Source organism: Oncorhynchus tshawytscha, linkage group LG14 (genome assembly GCF_018296145.1).
Source record: "Oncorhynchus tshawytscha isolate Ot180627B linkage group LG14, Otsh_v2.0, whole genome shotgun sequence".
NCBI classification, from domain to species: domain Eukaryota; kingdom Metazoa; phylum Chordata; class Actinopteri; order Salmoniformes; family Salmonidae; genus Oncorhynchus; species Oncorhynchus tshawytscha.
In genome coordinates, this window is record NC_056442.1 from 58,192,636 (window position 1) to 58,206,070 (window position 13,435).

The 13,435-nt window shown below is 45.9% G+C and overlaps 1 protein-coding gene across 1 annotated transcript in view; it reads right to left on the minus strand.

Moving 5' to 3' along the window:
- LOC112255825 (ryanodine receptor 1-like) overlaps positions 1-13,435 on the minus strand; it is a gene marked incomplete at its 3' end in the record, with an annotated part of 92,091 nt that overhangs the window by 796 nt on the left and 77,860 nt on the right. Inside the window, exons 31-36 of the mRNA XM_042296582.1 lie at positions 13,199-13,359; positions 11,880-12,045; positions 11,658-11,744; positions 10,396-10,622; positions 3,385-3,576; positions 2,954-3,206 (exon numbers count right to left, since the gene is read on the minus strand). Coding sequence (XP_042152516.1) covers positions 2,954-3,206; positions 3,385-3,576; positions 10,396-10,622; positions 11,658-11,744; positions 11,880-12,045; positions 13,199-13,359 — 1,086 coding nt within the window. The remainder of the gene's footprint in view (positions 1-2,953; positions 3,207-3,384; positions 3,577-10,395; positions 10,623-11,657; positions 11,745-11,879; positions 12,046-13,198; positions 13,360-13,435) is intronic.

The following is a 13,435-nucleotide window of genomic DNA, read 5'->3' on the forward strand; positions in this document are numbered from 1 at the left end:
ACCAACCCATCTAACCCTGGTCTCAGGCCTTATTTCACTTGACTCTGAATAACTAGCTGCTTTACCAACCCATCTAACCCTGGTCTCAGGCCTTATTTCACTTGACTCTGAATAACTAGCTGCTTTACCAACCCATCTAACCCTGGTCTCAGGCCTTATTTCACTTGACTCTGACTTGTTAGATGTATTGGACGGAGGCAAATAAACCCCCTTGAGTCTTATTAAATAGCTCCCCGTATGTTTACGCTTAGACACTTCCTGTTTCTTGCATAGGCTCCGTGAGACTGTACTGAGTTCACCGATTGCAGCAATGCGTCTAGACAGTGTTTTTTCCCCCAGACACGACAGGATCCGTGACAAGAAAAATCGTCACGAAATCGTCTGTAAAAACACAAACTAACTCAACTCCACCGTCGAAAGCTTAGACTCACGGACAAGAGTGTGTTGGGTTGTTTAGTACTACGGCAGTTGTCTGAAGTCGCTGATGCAGAAATCCCAATTCTTCTCACAAAACTGACTGTCCAGACGGTTTAAGCTACAAACCTATACGAATGCATCATGAGGAACCTTTAACACCAACTTGTTTTGCAAGTCATCTGATAGTAACCGCGTACAGGGAGGTAAAAATTACAACATGAATAGGAAGTAAAAAGTGCAACGATTAAAGTGACTAAATAGGGGTCTAATTATTATGGTAATTATAACAACTTCTGGAGGATGTTCTCCAACCTATCAGAGCTCTTGAATCTAGTACTGAAAGCATAAGCTACATCTAGCTAGCACCGCAGTGCATAAAATGTGATGAGTAATTGACTCAAAGAGAGAGAACGACAATAGTTTAACATTTTTTGAACAAATTAATTTCTTCCTAAATTAAGGAGAAGTAAGAGAGAGACAGAGAGAAAGCTAACTATATTTGGTTGTATTTTGTAAAACGTTCACTTAGCCAGTTGAATTCAGCTAGCTAGTTTAGCCTACTCAATCACCTGGCTCAAACAGAGAGGGATGCTATGTTAGCTAGCTGGCTAAGGCTATCCAACAAAGAGGGATGCTATGTTAGCTAACTGGCTAAGGCTATCCAACAGAGAGGGATGCTATGTTAGCTAGCTGGCTAAGGCTATCCAACAAAGAGGGATGCTATGTTAGCTAACTGGCTAAGGCTATCCAACAGAGAGGGATGCTATGTTAGCTAGCTGGCTATGGCTATCCAACAGAGAGGGATGCTATGTTAGCTAGCCGGCTATGGTTATCCAACAGAGAGGGATGCTATGCTAGCTAGCTGGCTATGGCTATCCAACAGAGAGGGATGCTATGTTAGCTAGCTGGCTATGGTTATCCAACAGAGAGGGATGCTATGCTAGCTAGCTGGCTATGGCTATCCAACAGAGAGGGATGCTATGTTAGCTAGCTGGCTATGGTTATCCAACAGAGAGGGATGCTATGCTAGCTAGCTGGCTATGGCTATCCAACACTGGATCTCTTCCAAGTCAAGGTAAGATTTTGGATGTAATAATTTATTGCCACCAGGGCTCACCTGTGTAACTACTAAACTGCTTGCTGACTGTACACTGTACTGCTTGATTGTAGCGGGTTTACTAACACGTTAGTTCTAGTAGCTATGTTGACTATGACGTTAATATGGTGACAATGATGTAGGCGGTTAGCAGTTATGATATGAAGGTTTGGCTTGGAAAGTTTTTTTTTTTTGCCAGGTCACAGCGAGCTGATGTTTTGTGCACTGAAGTCCACAAGCCAAGGGAAAAGGTGAGAGGAGGAGAATGCATAGATGGTTACGATGAGGAATTATACAACAAGCAAAGGGATCATGGTGTTTGAATGTGAACTGTGTATGCAGGTGATCAGGGGTGGAACAAACAGGGATAAACCATCCTGAATTTGTCCAAAAGAAACTCCCGTTTGCAAATGTTTTGACTAATGATTACAACCTAGATCAGATAGATGCAGGCAAGAGTGTGCATTGAATGTGTCACTGTCTATCACCTTGATTACTCCAAGTTGTAAACTTGAATTCGTAGGTTAGTTTGCAGCAACCTAATGATGGGTACGTTGTAGTATTAGTAGCCTAAACCTATTGATGTTACATTGAGCTGGGTGAATGGAATATGGTCTGGGGGCTGTTTTTCGTGGTTCTGGCTAGGCCCCTTAGTTCCAGTGAAGGGACATCTTAACTCTACAGCATACAATGACATTCTATATGATTCTGTGCTTCCAGCTTTGTGGCAACAGTTTGGGGAAGGCCCTTTCCTGTTTCAGCATGACAATGCCCCCACAAAGCGAGGTCCATATAGAAATGGTTTGTTGAGATCATTGTTGAAGAACTTGACTGGCCTGCACAGAGCCCTGACCTCAACCCCATCGACCACCTTTGGGATGAATTGGAATGCAGACTGCGAGCCAGGCCTAATCACCCAACATCAGTACCCCACCTCATTAATGCTCCTGGCTGAATGGAAGCAAGTCCCCGCAGCAATGTTCCAACATCTAGTGGAAAGCCTTCCCAGAAGAGTGGAGGATGTTATAGCAGCAAAAGCGGGGACCGACTCCATATTAATGCCCATGACTTTTGTCGAACAGATGTCCACATATTTTCGGTCATGTAGTGTAGCTTGATGGTCCAAGCTAGTAGTATCTTAAATATCATATATGAATCCATTTGAATGGGTGTGGGAGACTCGCACAGTGATTTTGATTAACAAAAAGTGGCTCCCTCAGAAATATTAGTGAGTACCACTGGCTTAGACCTACAGCGGTTTAAAGAAATGTCTGTACATACACCAGATTCAGGCAAAAGAGCTTAACTTCATTTGTCTTCATTTACCTTAATTTGTACATTGTGTGTCTTGTTGCATGTACCAAAGCCACACAAGAAGCTGACTCACTGGTCTGGATTGATGAACAATACATTGATTTGATCTGAATTTAAGTGACTAACCTGAAGAGGGAAGACGGGGCTGAGAGTGTACAGGTCAGGATCCGTCCCAACAAAGTTGATGGTTGAGAAGTGCAGCTTGGGTCTAAGACAGGTAGTTAACCCCACCCCAGGAAGGTCAGAGGCCTTCTCAGCGTCAGGGTACAGGGTGATGCTGAGGGTCTCGGCGGACATGGGCACAATGAACTCCCTGTTGGTGCCCAGCCGTGCCCGCTTAGCTGACTCCAGGTGAATGGAGATCAGCAGGTCGTAGAACCTGGACAGGGAGAGAGATTAAAGGTAAAAGATCATATTACCTGGAGACTGAGATGTTGACAATAAGAATTATTAAATTTTAAATACATTTTGTGCACAAGTATTTTTTTGAATGGTTTCTTGGGGCAACTAATGTGTTAGACACGGAGATAAAACAATCAATGAGATCAGATCTGTACCCGCTACGAAGGGGGCCGGGCAGGTAGGTGTTTTCCATGGCGTAGAAGAGCTGTGATTCGTCAACGTGCGAGCAGAGGGCGTGTGCTACACGGTTGTTGCCCAGAGCGCAGACAGCACAGTACAACATCAGAGTATGGAAGTGGAACTTCAGTAGATCCAGGCGCTCAGACAACTCCAGGATGTCTATACACCTACAGGAAGGGATTAGAACCTTTACACAGGGTTTAGGGTGTAAAGTAGCGCATGTAAAGATAACGTAAACTCCAAGCAATGAGCCCAATCAGTCCTCCATGGCCCTGTTTATACCTGGTTCTAACATGCATCCTTTTTTTCTTGATCTTTTCTACATTCTGATTGTTGACCACATTTTTTTGACAGGTGTAGATGATTAAAAGAAGCATTGTGATGTGATCTTCGAGACCATCTCCGGGGATGGGGGGGGGGTCAGGGACCCATTGTTCCTGCATATCAATCTAGTGTAAACAGATCTGGATGGTCAAATTGTTTAAATCATCACATCATTTTGTTTGTACTTTTACCCTTCTTTCTCCCCAACTGAAAGATATCCAATTGGTAGTTACAGTCGTGTCCGATCGCTGCAATTCCTCTATGGGCTTGGAAGAGGTGAAGGTTGAGAGCCATGTGTCCTCTGAAACACGACCCTGCCAGACCGCACTGCTCGGTTAACCAGGAATGCCAGCCGCACCAATGTTTCGGAGGAAACACCATCCAGACAGTGACCGAAAGTCAGCTTGCAGGTGCCCGGCCCACCACAAGGAGTCGCTAGAGCGCGATGAGAAAAGGAAATCCTAACCGGCCAAACCCTCCCCAAAAACCCAGACGAAAATTGTGCGCCGCCTCGTGGGTCTCCCGGTCACGGCCGGCTGTGACACAGCCTGGTATCGAACCCAGGTCTGCAGTGATGCCTCAAGCACAGTGATGCATTGTCTTAGTCAGCTGCGCCACTCGGGAGGCAAATTCATATTATTTTGAAAGAAAATTCTGTCAAATAATCTGTATACAAGGAGGCACCAGGAAATCTGGTCACGATTCGGACAGTGGACGGAAAAGTTTGGTGTATTGAGAAATCTATTGTGTTTTAGATGAGTTTAGATGTAAAATGGTTGCCAATAGCCATTGAGATTTGTATCCAAGGGGTTGAGTTATTTGAATTTAACAAATGACAATGGGGTTTCCGTTCTTGCATTGAAGTGATGACGAGATACAAGGGAAGTAAAAGTTCAAAGATGTGTTGGAACTGCTGAAGAAACTGTAGAGAGTAGTCAGTCGATTGTAACATGTTAAAAGGAGAACGTTAAATAAATCTGTTCCGTTTATTATAAGTGTGCTCCGGAGTCTTCAGTAAAAGAACCCAGCATTCTTAGAATGCAACAACTGACGACGAGGATAACGGAATTCTGAGCCCAAATCCTCAGACTACTGATGACCAACCGAGTGAACGAGCTAGAAAGTTAGCTCGTAACTAACGTGAGTAAATTAGCTGGTCAGCTGGGAAGAAACGATGCGTGGGCTAATGAGAGCGATGGTACATTTCAGTAGTGAGACCGGTTTGTGTTTCCAGGAGAATTAACGAGAGCTTCAGCACATATATATATTTTTTTGCAGTTTTTGGAGGCCAACGAGATAGCTGACGACCACGGAAGAGCGGTGTTTCTATCAGCCGTGGGTTCAAAGACATTCACACTGCTGAAAGATTTGGTAGCGCCGAAGAAGCCGGGAGAGGCTAGCTTCCAGGAGCTCATTTCAGCTCTGAGAGACATTTATGCGCCAAAATGGAATGTGTTGAGCGAGAAGTATGTTTTTTTTTTGGAATAGGAAACAGTTGTTTGGGAGAGACGTTAGCTGAGTATATAGCATCGCTAAAGGGACTGGTGGCTACATGTGAGTTTGGGGCTGCAGATGAGGGAGCAGCTAGTTTATCGAGTTGCCAGTAAGGAGCTGCGTGGCAAAATGTTAAGCGTGGCATACTGGGAGAATTGAACATGGGCAAAAGTATTGGACATTGTCAACAACTCGGAGTGCACAGCCCGGAGTATGCAAAAATTTCAGCAGACACCGAGTCAGTTGAGAACCGATCAGTTGACCACAAAACGGGAGGGTCATCGACCTGGATCCAACAGGGAGAAACAGTGGATGTCAGACCAGAGGGAGGAGACGTCAAAGCCCTGTTTTCGCTGTTTGGGGACAGGACATTCACAGCACACCTGCCATTACAAGGAGTTTCAATGCAGAGTGTGCCTGAAGACTGGACATCTTGGAAAGAGCTTGCAGGGGGAGAGTATCTGCGGGGGAGAGTATCTGCGGGGAGAGTATCTGCGGGGGAGAGTATCTGCGGGGGAGAGTATCTGCGGGGAGAGTATCTGCTGCGGGGGAGAGTATCTGCGGGGGAGAGTATCTGCGGGGAGAGTATCTGCGGGGGAGAGTATCTGCGGGGGAGAGTATCTGCGGGGACAGTATCTGCGGGGGAGAGTATCTGCGGGGACAGTATCTGCGGGGAGAGTATCTGCGGGGGAGAGTATCTGCGGGGGAGAGTATCTGGGGGACAGTATCTGCGGGGGAACAGCGCGTTTTCTAAGCAACGCTCTCAACAAGTGCACTCTAATCTAGTAAAGGTCACAGGTCAAGTTGAGGAGGCAGCACTGCTATTGTCTGCAGGCTCTGGCACAGTCAGAAATCAACAGTCGGAAATCAACAGTCGGAAATCAACAGTCGGAAATCACCAGTCGGAAATCAACAGTCGGAAATCAACAGTCGGAAATCAACAGTCGGAAATCAACAGTCGGAAATCAACAGTCAGAAATCAACAGTCGGAAATCAACAGTCAGAAGAGAACTTGGGACTTTTTACTGTGTGTAGTGATCGTGAGTATGTGAAACCTTATATGGTCATGGTGAGATGTAAACGGGGGGGAGATAAAGATGGAAGTAGATACTGGGGCTGCCATGTTTTATTATCTCAGAGAAGCTGTACAACAGCAGATTTTAAAGAAGCATCAACCGCAACCATGTAAGTGTTGTTTTGAGAAGTTACTCAGCTCAGCCGATTCAGTTATTGGAACAGTTGGAGGTTAAAGTGAAATGACACCTCTATTAGTGTCAAAAGCGGAGAGTCCCGCGCTAAACCGGGGGGGGGGACTGGATTCAGCACCTCAAATTAGATTGGTGAAGAGCCAACCATGTGTCAGATCCAGTTGCCCAGCTGTGCGATAAATATGCTGAGGTGTTTAGTGGTGCACATTGGTGTGTAAAACAGTTCACAAAGTTAGACCTTACACAGGCCTACCAGCAAGTGGAGGTAGATCAAGAGGCAATGCATTTCCTGACTATTAACACGTCGAAGGGTTTATACCAGAGGAGTGTAGACTGCCTCAAGAGTATCAAGCGCTCCAGCTATATTCCCACGTATTATTGGGCCAGGTCTTATAGGGTTTACCTGGGATTGTGTGCTTTCTAGATGACATTCTTATGTCACAGGGAAATCTGGCAGAGGACCACTTACAGAAGTTAGAAGCGGTGTTAAAGTTGGCTGCAAAAACGTGGGTTAAGAGTAAACAGGGACTCGTCTTTTCAGTCTAGTGTCACTTACTTAGGTCACAGGATAGACGAACATGAGGCCACATCCGGGATAGACTAACAGGGGCTATATCCAGGAAGGACGAACAGGGGCTACATCCAGGAAGGACGAACAGGGGCTACATCCAGGAAGGACGAACAGGGGCTACATCCAGGATAGACTAACAGGGGCTACAACAGGGGCTACATCCAGGGGATAGACTAACAGGGGCTATATCCAGGATAGACAGGGCTATATCCTGGATAGGGGCTATATCCAGGATAGACCAGGATAGACGAACAGGGGATATATCCTGGATAGACTAGATAATAATAGACAGGATAGACCCCCCCACACACGCCAGTAATATTGGCTGGTGATGCCTCACCATAACGGGGTGGGTGATGTCATCTCACACACGATTCCTGGCGGTAGTGAGAGGCCTATTGCATTTGCTTCACGCAATCCGAACTATCGAAGTGTCATCTTTAGATGTACATCCCATTTTTAGCTAAGAACATCGCCAGGGAAACTACCAAGGACAAAGGTTTGGCAAAAGTGAAGCATTTCACACTGACAGGGTGACCTAACCACGTTACTGATCCTGAACTAAAGCCTTATTGGGTGAGAAGGGATGAGCTCCCTGGAGAAAGTGATGGTGGCTTATGGGGTATGAGTGACTGGTGGTGTCGGGCTACTCTACAGAGGGGCCTACTGAAGGAGCTACAGGAAAACCACTGGGGCGTGGTCAAAATGAAAGGTCTTGCAAGGAGCCACTTTTTGGTGGCCCAGGTTAGGACTCAGACATGGTATACATTCTGTATTCATCTGGCCCTTCTTTGGACACGGTGCTAACAAACCTCCGAACGAGCTTCAATGCCATACGACTCTCCTTCTGAGGCCTCCAACTGTTTTTAAATTCTAGTAAAACTAAGTGCATGCTCTTCAACCGATTGCTGCCCACACCCTCCCGACTAGCATCATGACTCTGGACGGAGTCCCACAGGGCGGCTACGACAATGTTTGTGTTGGTAGTAGTATGAGTTGAGATTATGCCGGTTCATTGTTTAGTTTAGCTAGCTAGCTACATGTCTACACATAATGTGTGTCTGAGGGTGATTACGGCCATCTACTGTATTTCATGAAGATGTGTACATATCTTGACAATAGTGACCCGGGCAGGCAGCCTAGTGGTTAGAGTGTAGAGGCGGCAGGGTAGCCTAGTGGTTAGAGTGTAGAGGCGGCAGGGTAGCCTAGTGGTTAGAGCGTTGGGACTAGTAACCAGCAGGGTAGCCTAGTGGTTAGAGCGTTGGGACTAGTAACCAGCAGGGTAGTCTAGTGGTTAGAGCGTTGGACTAGTAACCAGCAGGTAGCCTAGTGGTTAGAGCGTTGGACTAGTAACCAGCAGGTAGCCTAGTGGTTAGAGTGTAGAGGCGGCAGAGTAGCCTAGTGGTTGGAGCGTAGAGGCGGCAGGTAGTCTAGTGGTTAGAGCATTGGACTAGTAACCGTAAAGGTTGCAAGATCGAATCCCCGAGCTGACAAGGTACAAATCTGTCGTTCTGCCCCTGAACAGGCAGTTAACCCACTGTTCCTAGGCCACCATTGTAAAATAAGGATTTGTTCTTAACTGACTTGCCTAGTTAAATAAAGGTTAATTAGATAGGTGTGAGGGTGGTTATAGCATTTATTTCACATGACCCATCGATTTTGACATGTGTGTTGGGTTAGCGTCATCTAATAATTATAAAATATGAATAAAATATTTTTATCTGGACAGTTTCTGTTTATTGATATTTCTACTCTGCCTGTAACCATTTTACTGTACCTTCTGTATTCTGCATGTGACAAATAAACTTAGATTTGATATAGTGTGTTTACCAGAGATGTGAAGAACAACAGGACCTGCACCAAAGTCAGATTAGGATTTAGGACTAGATAATGACAAGGACAAGATACTGTGTATTTTTACCTGAAGTTTTAACTTATTGTAGGCTACTACTTTCACCACTTTTAGTCTTGAAATCTTTGGTTGTTTTTTACTACACTACTTTACTCCCTCTGTTTAGCAGATGGCCTCGCATGTGAATCCTTAAAGAGATGGGTGGGGCTAAGGCTTAATTAGGGTGTGAACGATGCTGAATGGGTGGAGACAAAGATGAGCTCTCCAGTAGGTGAACCAAAACATATTCAAGTGCCATTTTTTTCAAAAGTGAGGTCACAAATTGATCAACTTTCAAAGCAGAATTACCTTCTCATTGTTCCTCAACTGCTGTGTATGACACCATTTTCTAACTCTGAGTCTCTACTTTTATCTTATTTATTTTATTTGTCAAAAACACAATTTCAAAATGTGTTACGTGTGACCGAATCGTCGCAGTCGGTAAAAGTTTTTTTCTGTGGCAGTAAAATGTTTTATGCGCTAAATCAATATCTGGATTATAAACATTCTAAAAGTTTGGAGTATCTTCATCCATTGACCAACTGTTGCATTTATTATTAATTGTTTATGACCGTTGCAAATGTAATTGTTTATTTAGTCCCAAATCCACGTATTTCGGTGTCTATGACTGCCATGACTATGACTGCCATGTCTATGACTGCCATGACTATGACTGCCATGTCTATGACTGCCATGACTATGACTGCCATGTCTATGACTGCCATGTCTATGACTGCCATGTCTATGACTGCCATGACTATGACTGCCATGTCTATGACTGCCATGTCTATGACTGCCATGACTATGACTGCCATGTCTATGACTGCCATGTCTATGACTGCCATGACTATGACTGCCATGTCTATGACTGCCATGACTATGACTGCCATGTCTATGACTGCCATGACTATGACTGCCATGTCTATGACTGCCATGACTATGACTGCCATGTCTATGACTGCCATGTCTATGACTGCCATGTCTATGACTGCCATGTCTATGACTGCCATGTCTATGACTGCCATGTCTATGACTGCCATGTCTATGACTGCCATGACTATGACTGCCATGACTATGACTGCCATGTCTATGACTGCCATGACTATGACTGCCATGTCTATGACTGCCATGTCTATGACTGCCATGACTATGACTGCCATGTCTATGACTGCCATGACTATGACTACCATGTCTATGACTGCCATGACTATGACTGCCATGTCTATGACTGCCATATGAGTATTTAAAAAACTTGAGCTATACCTTAACATCTCAATCAACTGTCGTGCTATTGTTTTGTTTACAGCATTTGAAAAATATCTTTAAAAAAAACGATTAAAACTATTTGAAAAGTAATTCACTGAAACTGTCCCATTTAGCGTCTATGACAACATGTTGCTAACTGAATTGAGTCCAACCCTGTAGTGTACAGTTTATCTCTAACCAGTTCTTCATGACAAAGGGTTAGGATTAGCATGGACTGTGTGTTGTATCTGACCTGTTCTCCTCAGGTATATGCAGGGCCATCATAGTGAGGGGTTCGGTACACTCCACCATCCAGCCCAGCCTCTCGCTGACCCTGCCGACCTCTGGGTCCAAGAAGTGGTTGGGCATGCGGGACCAGATGACGGGGGTCAACATCTGGATGTCCAGCCGGGGTGGGCACTGGGGCACTGGGTTCTTACGCTCACTACGGAACATGGCTGCTGAGATTGGCATGATGTTCTGAGAGGAGAAGAAGACGTAACGGTTTTATGATCAAAGACATCTCAATAAGGGAAGTGGTTTTCTGGTAGAAGAGCAATAAGGGGAGTGGTTTTCTGGTAGAAGAACAATAAGGGGAGTGGTTTTCTGGTAGAAGAGCAATAAGGGGAGTGGTTTTCTGGTAGAAGAGCTATAAGGGGAGTGGTTTTCTGGTAGAAGAGCTATAAGGGGAGTGGTTTTCTGGTAGAAGAGCTATAGGGGGAGTGGTTTTCTGGTAGAAGAGCAACAAGGGGAGTGGTTTTCTGGTAGAAGAGCAATAAGGGGAGTGGTTTTCTGGTAGAAGAGTATTGAGGGGTTCAGGAGAGACAACAGTAGTGGAATGGTCATTGTCAACAGGAACTCAAACTGAGGGGTTCAGGAAAGTCAGCAGCAGAATAGAAAAGAGAATGGTGAGGTTCAGAGAATGGGACAAAGTCAGACGTGTGAGTATGGAGTCCTTTAGGATGAAGGAGTGGAAAGGGAGGGTGAGGATGTGGAGGAGGTGGAGGAGGAGGAGGAGGAGGAAGAGAAAGAGGATGAGGGAGTGGAAAGGGAGGGTGAGGATGTGGAGGAGGAGGAGGAGGAGGAGGAGGAGGAAGAGAAAGAGGATGAGGGAGTGGAAAGGGAGGGGGAGGATGTGGAGGAGGAGGAGGATGAACATGAGGAAGAGGATGAGGAGGAGGAGGATATGGAGGAGCAGGAGGTTGTGGAGGAGGAGGAGGAGGATGAACATGAGGAAGAGGTGGAGGAGGAGAAAGAGGATGAGGAAGAGGAGGAGGTGGAGGAGGTTGTGGAGGAGGGAGGAGGAGGAGGTTGTGGAGGAGGAGGTTGAGGAGGAGGAGGAGGAGGAGGAGGAGGAGGAGGAGGATATGGAGGAGAAGGATGTGGAGGAGGATATGGAGGAGCAGGAGGTTGTGGAGGAGGAGGATGAACATGAGGAAGAGGTGGAGGAGGAGAAAGAGGATGAGGAAGAGGAGGAGGATGTGGAAGAAAGGGAAGAAGGAGGAGGATTCTGACCTTGAGTTTCCCCAGCTCCAGCTGTACCATGTTCTGACTGGAGGGCTGGACGAACACAGCAGGAAACAGCTTTGTGTTGGGCTCCACCTGGAAGAAACAAAATACCTCTGTCAACAACAACACACCCCCAGTCATCCTCAGTGACATATAGCCAACATGTGCATAGGAGTCTCACCACACACACCTGATACTACACACACCCACACAAATACACACACACACCTGGTAGAAGGTGTTTATCTCCTTCCCATTGGCTGTGAATGTCATGAGGCCTGTTGCCAGGTCGACCAGGCAGCCAACCACAGTGTCCTCCTGGCTGAACCTGGCCTGCTGGGAGCTGTTGCCGAAGTCTCCTCCCCACACCATGTAGCAGTTACTATGCTTCATACTGTAGACACAGATCTGTTATTAGCATCCATAACCTCTCTGCCCCAGACCATATAAATCAAATGTATTTATAAAGCCCTTCTTACATCAGCTGATTGCTCAAAGTGCTGTACAGAAACCCAGCCTAAAACCCCAAACAGCAAGCAATGCAGGTGTAGAAGCATATAACAGTTACTATGCTTCATAATGAGGACACAGACCAGTTATAACCTGTTATTAGCATCCATAACCTCTCTGCCCCAGACCATATAGCAGTTACTACACCTGCATTGCTTGCTGTTTGGGGTTTTAGGCTGGGTTTCTGTACAGCACTTTGAAATATCAGCTGATGTACGAAGGGCTTTATAAATACATTTGATTGATTTGATTGGTTAGTGGTTAGAATGTGGAGGCGGCAGGTAGCCTAGTGGTTAGAGTGTAGAAGTGGCAGGTAGCCTAGTGGTTAGAGTGTAGAGGCGGCAGGTAGCCTAGTGGTTAGAGTGTAGAGGCGGCAGGTAGCCTAGTGGTTAGAGTGTAGAGGAGGCAGGTAGCCTAGTGGTTAGAGTGTAGAGGTGGCAGGTAGCCTAGTGGTTAGAGTGTAGAGGTGGCAGGTAGCCTAGTGGTTAGAGTGTAGAAGTGGCAGGTAGCCTAGTGGTTAGAGTGTAGAAGTGGCAGGTAGCCTAGTGGTTAGAGTGTAGAGGCGGCAGGTAGCCTAGTGGTTAGAGTGTAGAGGCGGCAGGTAGCCTAGTGGTTAGAGTGTAGAGGCGGCAGGTAGCCTAGTGGTTAGAGTGTAGAGGAGGCAGGTAGCCTAGTGGTTAGAGCATTGGACTAGTAACCGAAAGGTTGCAAGATTGAATCCCCAAGTTGACAAGGTACCAATCTGTCGTTCTGCCCCTGAACAAGGCAGTTAACCCACTGTTCCTAGGCCGTCATTGAAAATAAGAATTTGTTCTTAACTGACTTGCCTAGTTAAATAAAGATTAAATAAAATAAATAAATAGCATGCTTCTGTCTATAAATGTGAGCTGCTCAGTACTTTGTTTCTACAAAAAATTCATATTGTAGGGACAAAGAGATTGCTACAATGCGTTTCTAGAAATCCCTCACTGTAAACACAGAAACAGTGAAACATATGGGTACAATGGCCCTCCAGGTAGACGTATGATGTCACTTACCTGTCGTGGATGTTGCCCTTGTCGTCTCCCACGGTTAAGGTGACGTTCCGGACCTTGGAGAGGTCAAAGTTGGGGTCGTACATGTGGTAGTCGGGGGTTACCCAGCCGATCCACACCCCAGTGGGCTCTTGGCCAGCGAAGATTCTCACCGAGTAGTAGTACTGCAGATATACAGAGAGGGGGCGTTCAGGGTTAAGGTGCATGCTGGGAAATCTAAGAATACGGATTTGGGTAAAA